An 18,311-nucleotide genomic window follows, 5' to 3' on the forward strand; every position below is an offset into this window, starting at 1 on the left:
GAGTGGTGGTTCCCTCTGATGTATTTCCTGGGGGTGAAATTCCCCTAGGTGGCGTTGTTGGGCATTCATTAACTAACAAAAATCAGTAAATAAATTCAACCCTCGTAGCATTGCCACATTCTTGGCGTTGTCGGGCACTTATTAACTAACAAAAATCAGTAAATAAATTCGACCCTCGTAGCCTTGCCACACCAGCAAATGCCAGAGTGCATTAATAAGCATAAAATAGAACTTGTTCATCAAAAAATGTTGAGATTTTGAGATCTTGGCTATGCTCCCAATGTCCTTGAATCCTAGAAATGCCCTTGCAGAAAATGCAGAAATTTGTGGTGAAAACGTTTCCCAGAATTTAGGAAATAAAATGTTTGACACACTAAGTTTTTGAAGGGAGGTAGGGAGCAGACCCCCTGCTTAATATGTGTGCCCCCCCACCTCAGCATCTTACTGTATTTGTACTTGACCTCTGATTAAAATTTTAGCTTTGAATGTCAGCCAAGATAGTTGCTCAGTAATGTTACCTTTAGCTTATAAAGACCTTAAAAAATCAACTCTGCCTCCTCTCTGTCGATCTAGAAAACATCATGCATGCCTCACTTCCTTACACTGCGATTGTTGTAACTCCAGCAGCTGCGACCCAAAGAGCTAGAACCCTTTCAATCAAGACTAAGGCCTTTTAATTCACTGACTTAAGTGGGCAGCTGTGGCTCGGGAGAAAGAGCATGTTTTCTATTAAGATCAACAGTCCACATGTTGAAGTATCCTGGACAAGACAATAAACAACAAATTGTTCAGGTGGCTGCTCCATCAGTGTGTGAGCGCATGTGAATGATAAACTGATGAACAGGTGGCACCTTGTATGGTACCCTTGGCCATCAGTGGATGGATAGTGTTAAAGCACTCTGAGAAGGTAGCTTGGAAAGGTACTATGCAAGTCCATTTACATGGTAAGAGAAACAGACATGTCTGATAACTTTAGTATTATGCTACCAGTGCTTGAGGTCTGCAAAGATGGGCCTTAAAGTTTTAAAGCCTTTAGCCTTCATGAGCCTTAATGTATCCTCTGATTCTTAGAGAGCAACTTTCTAACTGTGTCAAATCCTGACAGAAATGCAAAGGTGAATTAATCAGCTTTTATAGTCAGAGCTGCTGTACTTGAACTGCTGGCCTCGGGAGGCTGCCATCTTTTAAATCCCTGCCTAAAAGACATTCTTTTCAATTGATTTCTATCATTTTTGGACCAAAATTACATAAATCAATTGAAAAAAAAATCAGTCCTTTGACACTGCATATTCTTTTGTTTTCTGTCTGTGTCACTTATTTTGCTACATATATATGTTTTCAGACATGCCATTTTAAAGACATTTTTTGGCCTTTATGTAATAGGACAGAGAGTTTGTCTGAAAGGGGGAGAGAGAGGGGATGACATGCAGCAAAGAGCCAAGGTCGGAATCAAACCCGCGACCACTGCGGTGAGGACTCAGCCTCTGTACATGGGGTGCCCACTCTATCCACCAAGCCACCCAGACATGCCATTTTAGGCCCAATTATGGACACTCTTCAGTAAATTAACACTATGCAAGGATTTTTCAGCCTGCTCAAACCCCTTTCTTCATCCACAGCAGAATGCATCATTTCCACTCTGATATATATGAGGAAATGTCTCTCTGTCTCTGTCAGGCAGGAGGAAAAAGGTGGATGTTATGTATTAGCAAATGTTAGCACATCATTCCTTGCATTCTTTTTTTTCCTCTTTTTCAGCTATACTCCCTCTCTAAAGAGGACACGGATAAAGAAGGCACAATGTCCTCGGGAGGTTGCAATTTTTCTCTGACATGCCATCAGTCAGTCCACACAAATACAACACACACACACACACACACACACACACACACACACACACACACACACACACACACACACACACATTGTGGCAAAAACCAAGATGCATCTCTCATGGAATGAATCAGTTGTGAGAGCAAGATGAAAAACTCCTTTCACGCTGCTTTCATATAACTTCTGACAGACACATTCAGACACACAATGAGAGTGGTGCACGTGGCCCTGTGTGGTTGGACATGTGGTTACGTAACCACAATTCTCTGTAACAGCAGCAGAAATAAAATGAGATGATCGTAGGAAGGAAGAAGTGAAAACAAAAACAAACAAAAACAAAAAACAATCAACCTGCCTGCATACCTCAACACCTTCCTGTGATAATTAGAAACTTGTCATGCATTTTTAGCACTCTCTAGTGTTACACTGCATGCATTGATTCACTGTTAATATGCCTTTCCTCTGTATCATCAGCTGCAAGCCATTTAAGAATATGAATTTTATCACACTTAAAAGTTTAATCTGGATTAAAGAAATTATTTTCATTCCAGGTCAGTGAGTTGTAACAGACAAGTGTTGTGTCATGGTACAGTTAGTCATCCCAAAACACATTCATAAAAAAGCAAAAAATAAACAAAAAAAACCCAACACATTTTTATACTGTAATCATACAGGATTTAAAGATGGTAATGGTAAGGACTATACTTGTATAGCGCTTTTCTAGTCTTATTGACCACTCAAAGCGTTTTCACACTACATTGTCACATTCACCCATTCACACACAAATTCACACACTGGTGGCCGAGGCTACCGTACAAGGTGCCACCTTCTCAGTAATCATTCACAAGCATACCGATGACACAGCATTGGGAGCACATGACACAATTGTTCCCGATGACACGGCGTCGGGTGCAATTCAAGGTTCAGTGTCTTGGATACTTTGTCATGTTACCCGGAGGAGCTGGGGATCGAACCGCTGACCTTCCGATAAGAGGACGACCAGCTCTACCTCTGGGAACATTGCAGGGAAAGGATCAATACAGTACTATCAGAACACTGTACACAATGTATTAGGGCTGGGTAAAAAAATTGATTCATCAGTGCATTGCAAAATGTTTTTTGACAATTCGGTATCGATTCATAAAATTCCTGAAATTGATTATTTCCATTGTAATGAGGCTGCGCACCTGTGGGGGCAGTGTGAGTGCCGCCGGAGTGTGATTGATGTTGTTCAGAGGCCCTGCTTGACCCTCAAACTGTCTGCTGTTTATTCATTAAAATGACGACAGTGGTGCAAGTTATCGTTGTGTTAAAATCAGCCCTGACAACATTAAAAGCCGACGTTTGGATACACGAAGTCGATAGTAGTTACATTGTGTGTGAGCCTCGTGAGTCAGTGTTTAAACACTGCAACAATACGACGAACCTACATAACCATTTGAGCTGACAACACGCAGTTGTTTTGCAATCTGTTGCTAACGCTAAAGCTGTGGATCACACACAAATGCAGGTAGACAAATCCTGCATGAATGTTTATTACTGTAGCAGCATAGAGGTGTTTATCCGCTGTCATTTGCCGCTGCTGGTAATGAGCGCTGCTGGTGGCCGTGATGAGGTGGGCTGGTATAAAAGTGGCATTCCTCCCACCTTCCGTGCCGGAGGTTGCTTGGCCGACAGGGCGACTGCCTGTGCGCTGCTCCGTGCCCCGTGTAGGTGCTGCTGCATTTGTTGGCCGTGGTAAACGCTGGTCGCTGCCCGGAATTCTCTCTCTCCCTCCTTCCTCTCGTGTGTGTCTGTGTGTGTGCCGGCTGAAAAGGTGTTAATGTAACCAGCTGATTGGGGCCACTGCTGTTTTTGTCTCCGCTGCTGCTTGTCTCCACCGCTTCTGCTTTGCCCTGCTGCTGCTTGGCTTCCACGGCACAGCGTGAAGGCTTAATTGCTTGTTCAAACGTCCTGTGCGTGACGGCTGCTCGGCCGCACGCCACAGCCGAAGCACAATTTTAAATATTGTATGCATGAGTGTGTGAGTGTGTAAACGTGTGGATTACTCGGTTACTTTTGGATTATTTGTATGGGTTAATTTGTATTTTTTTCTTTGGATTAACCCTGATTTTGGCTACTTATGTAATGAATTTGTTAATTAGGTTAAAGTGAAAGATTTTCTATATGTAATTCGGTCATTGTTGGGTTTGGGTTTGTTTTCTTTTCTTTAGCCTTCCTTTTTTTATGACTGGTTACATTTGTTTAAGTTCTGCTTGGGCAGTTATTGATTGATATATTTTGTTAAATTTAAGCTTGCGACCTGCCCATTAATTATAATTTTTGTTAAATTCTGATTTATTATTTTTTTGTTTTGTATTGTTCTGTTGCAACCCCACTAATTTGTTTAGTTTCCCTTGCTTTCAGTTGCTGAAGGCCGGTGGTGGCGGTGCTGGTGTTGGTGGTCTCCCCTGTCTGCTGTGTCCCTGGGAGTGGGTTTCTTCACTGAGAGTGTGTCTGTCACGTGTGCCTGGTGATCTAAATTGATTCCCTTTATATATTTATTTATTTTTATTTTTATTTTTGGTGGATCCCTCCCCTGCACTAGCTCTCGTTCATCCACTAGGCCTCAGCCCCGATTAAGTTTTTTTCCCTCCCCCCTTACTGTGTGAATGGTTGACCAGTGCTTTTAACAATAATTATTTAATAAAATGTGTTTTAATTTTTGGAACCACGTCTCCTGCCTTTTGAGTTAACAAACCTGTGTGCCTTAAGTTGTAAAATTAATTCTCTGGGTGAAATTCCCAGGGTGGCGTTGTCGAGCCCCCTTTTTCTGGTAACAATATTATTCTTATATTCATTCACCGCCTCCTCGCCACATTACTTTTGTTAAGTTCGGCACAGGCAAAAAAAAAAAATCTGTACTTTAAATTTATTTTAGTTTTAATGTTTACTTAATAAAGATAATATAATGGTAAAATAAGTTTTGGTGTGAGTTTGTTCTGAATCAATACAGATAATGCACACTTTATTGAACACATATCAGAAGGTATTCTAATGAATTATCTGGGTATTTCTGACATCAGCACACATAACTGAATAGATATCGACGCAACTGGATCAATATCAAATCGAATAGAAATTGAATCGAATCATGACCCAAAGAATCGAAATTGAACTGAATTGTGAGGTTCTTGCAGATAGGCTGGACAGAGGGCAACCAAAAGGCAGCCAACAACAGAGGGAGGAAAGTGAGGATTAATTGCCCCAAAACTGTGGACATAAACAGATGAACAGAGTTTGACAAAGACACAGATATGGTGCTGGGACAACTCTTGTTGGGCCTGTTGACAAGAGGCTCACGGCAATCAAATACAGCTTGGGGCAGGAAGGATTTTAGGCCCATATGAGGAAGGTGAAACATGTTATAAAGCATCCAAGTTGACAGGAGAGGGAGATAGCAGCAGTGTGGGGAGACCAGAGAAGGCTAAAGAAGGAAGAGAGAAAAGATTTGCAATGGTTGTCAGAAACACTATGACAGTGATGAAAGTTATGCAGCATAAGATCCAGAAAACCATGGATGTGCTGGTGCCCCACCTCATAACTCGCAAATCTCAAAGGATCTGCTGCCAACACCCTGGTGTCAGACCAGGGTTTGGGTGGGTGGAGAGTGTACCATAAGCAACACTCTAGAAGCTTCTGAATATTGTGTAGATGAAGGAATGAAGACCAGAGGGATGGATGACAGCTGAGCAGTGCTTCTGTTCTAAAGCAAAAAGATTCCACGAAGCTTCCACATTTCCACACATCTCTCTTTTGGACATGGAAGGCAAGAATTTCTTGGCTATCATAGCACTAACAATGGCCAACTGCATGCTGAAGAACAAGCACCTGTATATAGCAGTGCAAAGGGGGGAAATCCTGGTTGATTCAAGGTGTCTAGAGCAGGGAAAGGAGAGTGGAGAGAATCTTGCTGTTCTGTGGCTTTACCTCACCAACTGTCCATTTCACTAAGCTAATCACCACAATGATGCAGACACTCCACATACCACAGAAAATCCCCAAAATCCTGCAGGGCTACTTTGACAAGTTCAAAATTAGGTTTACACAAAGACAGGTGTGGTCTGACAGTGGGTGAACATTATCAGTTATTCTTTTCAACACACCCATCCATATGCCAGTTAAGTCCGCATAAAGACCAGATCAGTGGATACACAACCACCAACAAGGGCCTCCATGCACAACTTGACCATTGCAACTCAGCAAAAACTCATCACATGGGCCAGAATGACCTTTATATCCAGCAAAGAGCAAAAGAGAGGCAACATTGGTACTAATTGGTTTAAATCTGGAGTGCAATGGATTCTTACATTGATGGAGAAACAAAAGCTTAAGGAAATGTTTTGATAATTCCCTTTGTGACAAGGCAAGGCTTGTGTATGAATAACAACAGAGAGGGTCAATGAGTGGATGCAGAGACTGAAGAGTGAGCTACCTGGTGGTACCAACATGGAGTTCTACCCAGACTTCTCTGGCCTCTCCTGGTGTATGATTTTCCAATGACTACAATGACGACAATGGAAAGAAAGATTGATGTACGCAATGGGACAAAATTAGAGTACAGTTGCCATCCCAGGGCCTGACTGAAGAGTATTAGGTGACCAAGGCAAGGAAGATCAGCATACTCATGAGCAGATGAGATGATCAGGAAGCTTGGATCCAGATCCAAAACGAAATGAAGTAGTCAACATCAGCAGTGAATGAGGCACAATCCTGGCTTTGCTAAAATGACATTTTAAGGGGCAGTAGCAGCAGAACCCCAGTGTATTAGCTGTGTGACAAGGGATCCCATTTCAACTGAAAACAGACAGATGACAAGGGAGAGGACATAATAAAAAATAGTAGTCAGAATGACAAAGCAAGGCAAGTGGGCACCCTGGAAAGGAGTCCTGGAGATTTTGGGCTGATATCTTGATAATTGAGACTAGTAAGATGAAATTAATTCTCTCATGTCTATGGCCTTCTACCAAGTCCAGAAAACCTCCTCCAGACCAAAACAACTTCCAAGTTGCAGACTATTTGGACAACTTACCACCCTGAAGCACTTATCTTAATGGAAGAGATCACTGACAGATGGAAGGTAAAGACAGAGCAGGTCCACCTCTGACAGCAATAACATCAGAGCTAGAGGGGGAGGCCAAGAGGATCAGGCCAAACTAAAAGAACCACCAGTCATCCAGTTTGTCAGAAACAAGAGTGAGAGTGGGATCTATGACAGGGAGCAGCTTACAGGGAGCAGCAACAGACTGGGGGCTAAGCACTGACCTCAGGGGGATTACTGGTATTTCTCAGGCCAGACTTAATAATTTTGTCTAAAAGCCAGAGGAATGGCATTATGTTGGAGCTAACAACTCATGGGAAGAGAGGACAGAGAAAGCTTTTGAGCAAAAGCTCGACCAGGTACTGGTGAAGGAATGTACCAACAATTGATTGAAGGGGAAATTGTATCAGTGGAAGCTGGGACAAGAGTTTTTCAGGGCCGACCAGGAGCAGCATAGCCAGCCCATTCTCATTCCAAACTTATAAATCAGTGTCACTTAATCACTTTTGGCGTAAGGACACGACGCTAAAAGCCACCTTTTGCATGCACATGAAACACCGCTGTGCAGTGTCAGGTGAGAATGTGGCCGCACTGAACCAGCCATGGTTTTATTATACACTGGCAGATGGCTGGACACCTGGATACCTCTTCCCCTAAACCCTAACCATCTGTGCCAATGTGTTTGTTTGATGATGTTTTGCCGTTGGTTGCCATGTGCTATTGTTGCCAAAACGTTACCACGTGCAGCGTCATCCCACCATATGCATTTAGTGACATTACAGTAGTGCCATTGCTAAAGCGTAAACAGCAGACGCAGAAGGATACCTAGCGCGTAATATGTAGACGCAAATGTTATTTTTAGCTTTGTATGTGTGTGTGTCTGTTTGGAAAGTGCAATGCAAATGAAGTATGATTGATTGTATCCGAGCATTTTTTTATTTTTTTTTTCTGAACAGTAACTTCTGAGCATGGCTTATTGTTATCAATCAAGAGCCTGTTTTTTAATAAGTGTATGCAACTAATATTTTTTTCTATTCTTTTATTATTATTATTATTATTATTATTATTATTATTAGTTATTCGTTTTTTCCTTTTTTTTGTTTTATAACCAAAATAGTTGTCACAGGAAACAGACTTGAAAGAAATGCCAGTACACAATCTGACACTGAGGCTTGGCTGGACAAAAATGGTCAAATGTGTGATATAATGTGCTGCTTTCAGTCTTTGAACAGTGTTTGGGTGTTTCATCAGGTCATTATGTTGGAGTAATATCATAGAGGAAAGCCTAGCTTACCGATCAGCAGAGCTACACATAGTAGAATAGCCATCAGAGCTCCAGTGCTGAGGCCTACAGGCAGGAAGATGGCCTCAGCTGAGCAGGTCAGCAGCGAGCCTCCTGTCTCACAGGAACACACTCGGATCGTGAGGGTGGCAGTGCTGCTCTGGGCAGGGTAACCACTGTCTTCAACCACAATAGGAAGAACATAGACATCCTGCAGCCGCCGCTGGAAGTGCGGCCGTCGAGTCACAATGCCAGCAGTGTTATCTGGAAACAGACAGAGAGTGGTATTAGATCACTGACTATGTCCCAGATAGTAATTATTTTCACAGTCTCACTGCAAATCACACCAGCCTCTGAAAAACCTGATCAACACCTGATGCGTATACCAAGAAATCACATGCACAGTAAGTTGGAGGAAGTGGCATACACATAGCTGCACTGTTAGCCTTTCCACTTTGATCATTACTTTCAATTTACAATAAATGTAAGGATTGGGATAACTTTAATCTATCATTTTCTCTTGTCAATAAATTCCATGTGAGGACAAAAACCAACAATGTGGTACCTTCTGACTTTCCTTGCTCTGTCTGAGACTTTCAGCTTCACCCTTACATCATTTGCTCTCATTATAAGAGAAAATGTTGCAAGCATTATGATTAAAGTGATAAAAGGATTATTATGAGTGTCATATAATAATCCAGTTCACAACCACTGTTAAGAGCCAAGGTCAAACTAAATCAATCTAATCAGCCTCAACCAGTTCAACTAAAACACAAGAAACTTGTGCTCCAGAAAAGGATAAGCACTCAATGTGGATCATATGGTCACTGATCAGCAATTATGACTTAAATACGAATGCCAGAGACAGGTCAGAGAGAGTCAGACCCAGGCTCTATTTATGCAGACTCCAGGTAGTGACTGTGGTGATGCTACCTTCCCTAGCACATGCATCACAATTGCCAATAAACTACAACTCACATACAAGCATCAAACTAAGGGAAATAAGGGTGAATTGGATTAACACAAAGAGACTCAAGCAGGCCCCTCCCACTCCTAAATACCCTCACACTAAACATGTGAACATGAAGCCTCATAAATCATTTTATTTATTTTCTGAGCCCACTAGATGGCGCTCTCTGTTAAGCTAAAAAATTGAAAGCACATAGACTTGCCATTTATTAAGCCTTTTTCTTTAAACCAAGAATACCATCTTGTTGGCTCAAACCATAAGAAAATGGTTTGTGTGGCTTAATTTGGCCATCACTACCTCACACTTCCTGGATTTTCTCCTGAGAAGACTAATTAGTGGATCTCTCCACCTGATCTCAAGGAGTTGTCCGTTCAGTGTATCCCCCTGCTGGTCCCCAACTACCATTGTTCCTCCTAATCCAAATCCACTGACTGGATTTTACTGCCTCATCTGACATTTCCCTCACTGTCTTCCTCAAACTCTGACCCCTTACTCCCAGTTCCCCCAGGAGAGAGATAGCTGATCAGTAGAAGAACTGGACACCAGAGTCCAAGATGATGTCTCCTTGGTCCATGAAGTTAAAATGAGATATGTTCACAGGAATAACCTTCAAGGTCCAAAACTCCATAACAAAAAAGAACAATATTTGAGCTTGTCTGCAGTCGGACGTGTCCTGTCAACAAAAACATGTTTGTTTTGGGGCATCTCTGAAATAACTTATGCTGTCATTTTGTTGACAGTCTCAACAAACTATTCCATTTTAATTATCAGCAAATATTTCTCAGTTTCAACTGAAACATTTGTAACTGGATCTCTCAAACTAACATTTAGATTCATGGACCTTATTGGATGCACTTATGAGTATATCTTAGTGGTTATTGACAACTTCACTAAGTTCGCCCAAGCCTACCCAACCCGCAACAAATCAGGCAAAACAGCAGCAGAAAAAATCTTTAATGATTTTTCTCTCAAATTTGGTTTTCCTGCTAAAATACACCATGATCAAGGCAAAGAATTTGAGAATCAGTTATTCAGACGGCTGCAAAGATACACTGGCATGACCAACTCAAAAACAACTCCTTATCATCCACAAGGGAACCCAGCGGAAAGATTTAATCGTACTTTGCTATCCATGCTGCGGACCTTGGATGAAGAGAAAAAGGAAAAGTGGAGTGACTATGTGAGTAAAGTTGTACATGCTTACAACTGCACAACCAGTGAGGCAACAGGATATTCTCCTTTTTACTTGCTTTTTGGTAGAAACCCCCGTTTGCCAATTGATTTGATCTTTGGAATAAATGAGGAGAAAGGATGTAACTCACACCAGGAATATGCTCAAAAATGGCAGCAGCAAATGAAGGAAGCATATGACATTGCATCCAAAACCATCAAAAAGACTACAGCAAGAGGAAAAACATATTATGACAAAAAGAGACAAAGTTCAGTCCTTTCCCCAGGTGACAGAGTCCTTGTAAGAAATATGACAGAGCGTGGGGGACCAGGAAAATTGCGCTCATATTGGGAGGATCAAATACACATTGTCATTTCGCAAAAGGGGAAAGACAGCCCAGTGTACGAGGTGAAACCTGAACGGCGTAGGGAGAGGCAGAATCCTTCATCGTAACATGTTAATGCCATGTAATGCCTTGCCACTTCAGGAACCAGCTCGAAGCACTGTAAGAGGACAAAACCCTGATGTTCAACAAAGAAAGAGACACAATGAGAATAGACAAGATGAAACATCAGAGAGTTCAGATGAGGAGAGGAACATTACTGGGCTCACAGACTGAGGCATCATCACAACCAGCCCAGAGAGCAAAATGTTGCACCTCCTGTCACTGCTGAAACAGCACCTCAGCCTGAACATGATGCTGAAGTTGAGGAGTTCAGGATTGAGACTGCCTCAAATGCTTTTTGGACGATGATGCTACTGAAATGTCAAGCAGCTGGGACATGACGCCCAGAGCTTTACACAAACTGTTCAATCTGCAGACTTGCCCAGCATCTGAGAGCCAGAGTCTTCTGACACACAGCCACGTAGGTCACAGAGAGAAAGACACCCAAAGAAACATTGACATATGACTCATTAGGGCTAACCTACTCATCGTGTGGTAGGGCTTCACACTAACCCACTGTATGTTAATACACTGACGCCCAGTATATGGACAATACAGTGTGCCTTGGCTACCTACAGATGTTTGGAACACACCTGGTTTATCCTACCCTTGTTCCTACAGGATACTACTGAAAAACAGTTATAAGGTCACTATGGACTGTTATAGATTATTCTGGGAAGAATGGACACAGTAACATGGACTGTCTATGAACTGAGTGGTTACTGTCCATTATGGATGTCATGTGACAATAAGGACTGAAAAAAAAGAGAAAAAATTACGAGTGAAGTGTGAATTACCTACTATGATTCAATTGTTGTTGTTTACACTCATCTGGTTTAAACAAGAAAAAAATGTTGATTATATTTTTCAGAATGTTATTCATGTGGGTTAGGTAAAACAAAAAAGGGGTTCCAGTCATAATCCAGACAGTTTGGATTAAGTTATGGCATTGAATTTATGTAAATGGAAATTTGGTATATGTTTGTCGATATAAGTCAGAAGTCTCCATGGAGTTGTATAGTGAAGTGACAAATTCTGTTTCAGAGCATTAAGATAGTACTGTACTATTGTTACAACTGCTAAGCACTAGACTATTCATAAGTTTAGACACTGTAGTGTTATTTAAGAGTAGAGTGTGATGAGATCACATAGTGTTCAATAGTAATATACTTTTAGGGTAAAACCTGTTAAGATGCACTTACAACCATTTACTTCTTTCTAACTTTCAGAAGAAAGCTATTGCCATTATGTGACATGTTGGACCTAGTTACCATTAATATTACAGTTACGAGTTAAGTACTGGTATTATATTCAATGGCCAGAATTGTACTGTTAATGAATGCTAATGTTGAGGACAACATTTATTTAGCAGGGGAGGATTGTAGCACTTGGAAAAAATATTTTTTTTGTATAGTGCATTCCCTATTATTTGAGGTAACATTTCATTCAGCAATATGCATTTATTTCTAGTTCTTTTGTGTAAGAAGTTATAATTACTTTCGCCAGCAGGGGGCAGAGTTAAATAGTAAGTGGTGAATGACTACTAGTGAAGTAGTAGAATAAGCAGAGTTTGTTTTCAGTTGTTAGACGGAGCCCCGTTTGGTCGAAGGTGTGTGCCCGGTGCTTGTGACTTGCATGTTTTCTGTGCTGCTGGTGAAGAATAAATAGTGAACTATTCCTACACCTCGTCGTTGTCGTCTGAGTGGTGTAACACACTGCATGGGCCAGAAGAAAGCACTGCCCACAAAAGACACAGCTGTGCTGAAATACCACAGTATTCATCAAATGAACACGTGCACTTGAGACATTTGAACCACTTTGTGTAGAATATACATGAGATTGTATCATATTTTTATATATTTTCCTGTAGTTAGTACGTTGGTGTTAGCCCATCCATTTTTTTGTTGCTGGGCTGGAACCATGATGTGGGGCCCCAGTAGCAATAAAAAGAAGGTGAAATACCAAAGTTAAAAGACAAAAAGATAGAAAAACATTCTTAAGGTATCATGTACAGAAAGTTTTTGAGAGGGCACAGAGGACAGAGATTTCTGCATGAAAAACTGTAACTACTTGTTTGTTTGTTTTTTGTTAGTGGGCACAAAAAATGTTGACAGTCAGGTGTTCACTGACAACAATTTCCTTTTGTTTTCTGCCAAAATATCCAATCTTGCAATAAAATATCTACTCAAAGTGACTACAACATTAATTAACTTGTCTAAGGTCCTGTTTGTACCCTGGCAGCACTCACTCAATGTCAGAAGAAGATCATGGTCTTTGATAAAGAAAAGGCTACAGTTGCTTGAGGGGGGGGGGCATTTAACCATTTTTGTACACTTGTGTCTTCCCAGTGGGGCAACACACACACACAGCTTGTGCATGTTGGAGGTTATTAAGATTTCAAGACATATAAACAGAAGGTGTGTGTGAATGGTTTTCTCTTACCATGTCTTCAAAGGTTTTACAGGGTATTGACACCCAACAAGATCAACACTATTATCAACAAACATGATCTTTGGGAGGCGTGAAACCTGCAAACATTCAAATGTAACAGTTACACAGCAGGAATTACAAATCAGGCCACAGTTCAGTTAAACATTTCTGTGACAGAAACTAGCAGCTTTCATGGCAACCACCATGTGGCACACTTCCTGTTCCCCAACACAGAAACAGGAGCATGCTGCCATATTCCCTACTAGAGGAAACAAAAGATGACACTTCTTACAATTGTGTGTGTGTTAGTGTGTCTGTGTGTTAGAAAAGATACATTGTCCCCCCGCTGAACATGAGATGACAAGGTAGAGGCCGTTCCTGTTACACACACACACACACACACACACACACACACACACACAAACACACACATTACCAACAGTGGACAACCATTTCTAGTCATAAGAAAAAATTAAATAAATTATATCACAGCAATAACAACTTTTTTTAATGTTATTTTATATTAGGTTAACATTTTGCTGTTACTATATGTGGTCATTATTATCATTGCATTCCTCTTCACCAAATCCTAATCATCCATGCGAATGTGATTGTTTAATGATGTTCTGCTGTTGGTTGCCATGTGTAGACAGAAAACAGACCTTTGTGTGACACTTTTTTGAATAGTCCCCCTACAGTATTTGTAACAGCTGAACAGCTTATACATTAAGATTCAATTACTCGATTGCTTCAACTTATCTTTATATGTTTATCTATTGAGCTTACGTAACAGTTCACTACATATTCTGAGAACTTGAGCTATTCTTTCAATGTGGCACTTTTGTAGACTTATGTTTTGAATTTTCACATGTACTTTTTAGATAACATGTTAAATATCTACAGACTAATGTGAAACAGTTAAATGTTAAAATACTTTAAAAATTATTTTGGGAAGTCTAGCAAAAGTCTAATGTGAGATGTGTTTTGATTGATTTTAAGAAAAAGAAACAATTTTACTGCTGACCCTTTTATTTCTAAATTTATCAGATTGTTTTTATTGTTTTGTTTTTTATTTTCTTCAGGAGACTTTCCTTCAGTATACCTGTGATATAACCCTCTCCACACTCTGAAAGCCTACTGAGTAAGCCAATCGCATCCTTGGGGAATATGAAAAAAAGGAGGTGTATTTGTCATTAGTCATTAAAATCCTGGCTGTAACTCTGCAGCTTACCTTTTTGCTGAAATTAACATAAATGCTTATGAGGTTTTGGATATGATTTTAGCACGACTTAAAGCATGACCGATAATGGGCTTTCAGAATGTCCCCTGCTGACTTTCCATCCACTGTTACTGAAAGTGTAACATTGCCATGATCCATTGGCAGATAGGAATACAACACTACACTCACACACACCCGAGTCACGCTTCACTTCCCCTCACTGGCTGCAGGCCTGTGTCTGACTCTATCAGACATGATGCTGACTGTATATGATCTAACATACAAACAATGGTTGTTGGTGAGGTATTGCAGGGGAAAACAGAAAATGCCAGGGAGGGATTTGTATAAGCTGATCATCCCTGAGTAACATTCAGAGGCAATAAAGACAGAAACATTCTTCATTCAACAGGCAAGGGGAACGGTAGAAGATAGAATGTTCTTTTTGTTGTAATAATAATAATAATAATAATGATAATAATACATTTTATTTATCAGTGCCTTTCACAACACTCAAGGTAACCTCACATCCAATAAAACACACAACAATAAAATTGATGTTAATTAAAAAAAAAAATCTAAAATCCCTGTTACCAAGTGATAAAACCACTGAAAAAGCAGGACACTGTTAAGATCCTAAAAAAATCTTATTTTTGTTGGTGCACTTGTACCTCCTACAGGTTGAGCGTGATTACAGAACGACAGTGGATGGCTCATCACTGGCTGGTGAAAGAAGCATTCGTCATGGGGATAGCAATTGTTTATATATCACACAAAGGCAGCAGCGAACTACAGCACTGAAGGAATCAACTTGCACTCAACATAGAAAATAGAACAAAGAAGAATACAAGATTCCCAAATGCCAGCCTGTCCTCAACTCGTTAAACAGCACTGCTTTTATAGTGCTTTTGGTGTAAGATGTTGACGTCAAAAGGCACCTTTTGTGTCTGCATGAAATGCTGCTGCACGGCATCAGTTGAGAACATGGCTGGAAAAAAAACATTGCTAGTGTTATTATAAGCCAGCGGACAGCACCTGCCGTGTCTGCATGATATGTGTATGGACGAGTCATTTGAAAATATTGCACCTGTCACGTCCACATGAAATGTGGCAGGACAGCAGCAGGTAAAAAACACTGCCAGTAACAAAGTAATATCAGGAACATGAGGATGCCTATAAGGCAGGCAGGAGGGGAGGCAGATGGTTCCCACAAACATGATACTGAACCCCAAATTGCTCCCAATGCTGTGACATTGGTGTGTAAGTGTGACTGGGTACTCAGAAGCAGGTGGCACCTTGTACGGAAGCCTCGGCCACCAGTGTTTGAATGTGTGTGTGAATGGGTTAATGAGACGTAGTGTTAAAGCACTTTGATTGGTCAGAAGACTAGAAAAGTGCTACACAACTGCAGGTTCATTTACCATTTTAAGTTAAAAATATCTGTCATTATGTTCCCCACAGTTTCCTACTCTGTCTCTCTGCTCAGGTTGCCAGTGCCAGCCCCTAGTAAGGCTGACATAGGTTTAATCTGCCAGGGGACGGCCTAGGATACACTTAACTCCTTTTTTCTTCTCTTGCTCTCTCCATCTACAAACGCTCATGTCTATTTACTGCATTACACTAACTCTGTTGCCTCTTCAGAGCATTCGTGCTCCCTTGATTCCTAGTTTTCCCAGATCCTGGCCACAATATTGGTTGCGCTTGATTGTGGTGATAGCTGTGCTGTTGCTGTGACCCTGCCGTGCGCGTGCTTTGGCTGCACTGACACTGTATCTCCAGCACGTTTTGATCATGGTCTTGGTTATGCTGTTGCTTTGGTCCTGTCTGTGGCTGTGCCTATGTCGTGGGCCTTGGTTGCGCAGATGCCATAATCTTGCTTAACATGACCTTCTACTGCCATTTTTATGAGTCATGCCTTCACTATCAATATATGCATGAGACTCTTATCAACCCTCTCTCTTTCTTTCTCTTTCCTTTTTTGTCATTATTGTAATTTAAGTGTTATTTCCGACACCTATTACACGTCTGTCCGTCTTAGAAGAGGGATCCCTCCTCAGTCGCTCTTCCTGAGGTTTCTACCATTTTTGAGGATAAAGCTCTGCAAAGCTGGAGGAAGCTGCAGATTCAGCTGATTATTCTCTGTAGGTACATCACTTCAAGTGACCCCTTTTCACATGGTCACATTGTTTTTGCACAGCCATTTAATATTTTGTTGTTGATACACACTTAACCTAAAATGTGACTTAAACCCACTCTATAGTATTTTGCAAATTAAATAAAGTAGTAATACGATCAAACCATCACTGTAACCGTCTTCCTCTTTCCTTAAATCACTCTTCTTACTTACTTCCAAAATCTCGAACAGTGAAGTTTCTGTTGCGAAGCTCTTTGGGGGTCTTGAAGAAGAACCTCTGTCCAACAGGAGGAAGATCTTTGTCCACAGCACTGACTGTCTGGATCACCTGCTCACAGAAAATAGGATTTAATCATAAGAGCATGTGACTACAATGTGAGGGACGATTATGTTGTTTTGATAGTGTTTGTCCTTTTCTTCATCACAGTAAGCAGATGCTTTCAGGTAGATAGAGGTGAGTTTACCTGTCCCACTCTGGAGTTCTCACACACAAAGGTATCTGCAGGAAGTGCCAACTCAGGAGGAAACTCGTTCACATCCAAGACGTTGATGGTCACTGACACTTGATTGGACAGCAGAGGGTTGTCTGTAAGAGTCAACAAGAAGTCATATATGACTATAAACATCAAATCCAACACACTGGCAGTCTATCAGAGTGACCTCAGATATGATCTGATATGATGGCTGCAGTGTACATCCTCTGACACATAGAGGCATCCAAGAACCTATACCCTTAATAAACCTTCAGAACTAAATACATAACATTCAGTTTTAAGTAACTGAGTATTAACTCAGTATAATAATAATGATAATGGATGAATAATAGGTGATGTCAAAGTAGCTGCGACCATGATTTTTACAGTTTATGTTCACAACATACTGTACTGAACACATATGTTGATTTATTTGCTCTGGAAATTTCAAGGACTGGAGAAACAATGGGCAGATCCTGTGACTTTACACACAGCTGCTGCGGTGTTCTGCGGATGCCTGAAGAAACATCAGTTTGATTTGGCCACTAGATGGAGTCAGATACTAATACAGCATCACATGAGCCGCAGCTTTCTGTGTGTGTGTGTGTGTGTGTGTGTGTGTGTGTGTGTGTGTGTGTGTGTGTGTGTGTGTGTGTGTGTGTGCACGTCCTCATTTCAAACACCTGTCAGTTAATCTTCTCCATCAGACTGGATCATCTAACCATTTAACTTACAGTCTTGTTTTTGTCTCTGTTATATAAGCATTTATATTGTAGTTCTCTTTAATGATGGAGCTGTGACCCTGCAGCCCTCTGCCTCGTCACGCAGCTTACAGGAGGAAATCATATTGTGCACACAGTCACCATGACTTAAGCTGCTCGCTCCAATTTATTGAATTTAGTTTCCAGCACAGTAACTCCAGCTGCAGCTGCACTCACCTCGACACGCAGACAACCGAGGAGACAGAACCAACTGCAACTCAAGCTAGACTGCAGCAGATACAGCTGCCCTTTGGTGTTTAAATAGCCACCATGGTTTGTTTTTATTTGGTTTCTGTAACATAATTTCAAATACACAATTAAGAGAATTTTAAATACAGTTTTCTTGACTTTTTTCTTCAGTTTGTGGGACATTTCTTGCAAAGTTGCTCATTAGGCTCTGTCATATTTTTTAAATAAATCACTCTAATTGTCTCACATTTCAGTGGTTTAAATGCTAGTGAAAGGCGTCTGAAAGCAGAGCAAGAAAATTGATGTTGATTAAGGTGTTAAAGGGTT

The 18,311-nt window shown here is 40.9% G+C and overlaps 1 protein-coding gene across 1 annotated transcript in view; it reads right to left on the bottom strand.

The window, feature by feature from the left end:
- Nucleotides 1-18,311, bottom strand: part of LOC121951323 (cadherin-12-like) — a 169,230-nt gene that overhangs the window by 16,267 nt on the left and 134,652 nt on the right. The window contains exons 10-12 of the mRNA XM_042497600.2: nucleotides 17,026-17,147; nucleotides 16,775-16,889; nucleotides 8,208-8,459 (exon numbers count right to left, since the gene is read on the bottom strand). Of these exons, the coding sequence (XP_042353534.2) occupies nucleotides 8,208-8,459; nucleotides 16,775-16,889; nucleotides 17,026-17,147 (489 nt within the window). The remainder of the gene's footprint in view (nucleotides 1-8,207; nucleotides 8,460-16,774; nucleotides 16,890-17,025; nucleotides 17,148-18,311) is intronic.

Source organism: Plectropomus leopardus, chromosome 12 (assembly GCF_026936395.1).
Source record: "Plectropomus leopardus strain MGB_pleo_1.0 chromosome 12, ASM2693639v1, whole genome shotgun sequence".
NCBI lineage: Eukaryota > Metazoa > Chordata > Actinopteri > Perciformes > Serranidae > Plectropomus > Plectropomus leopardus.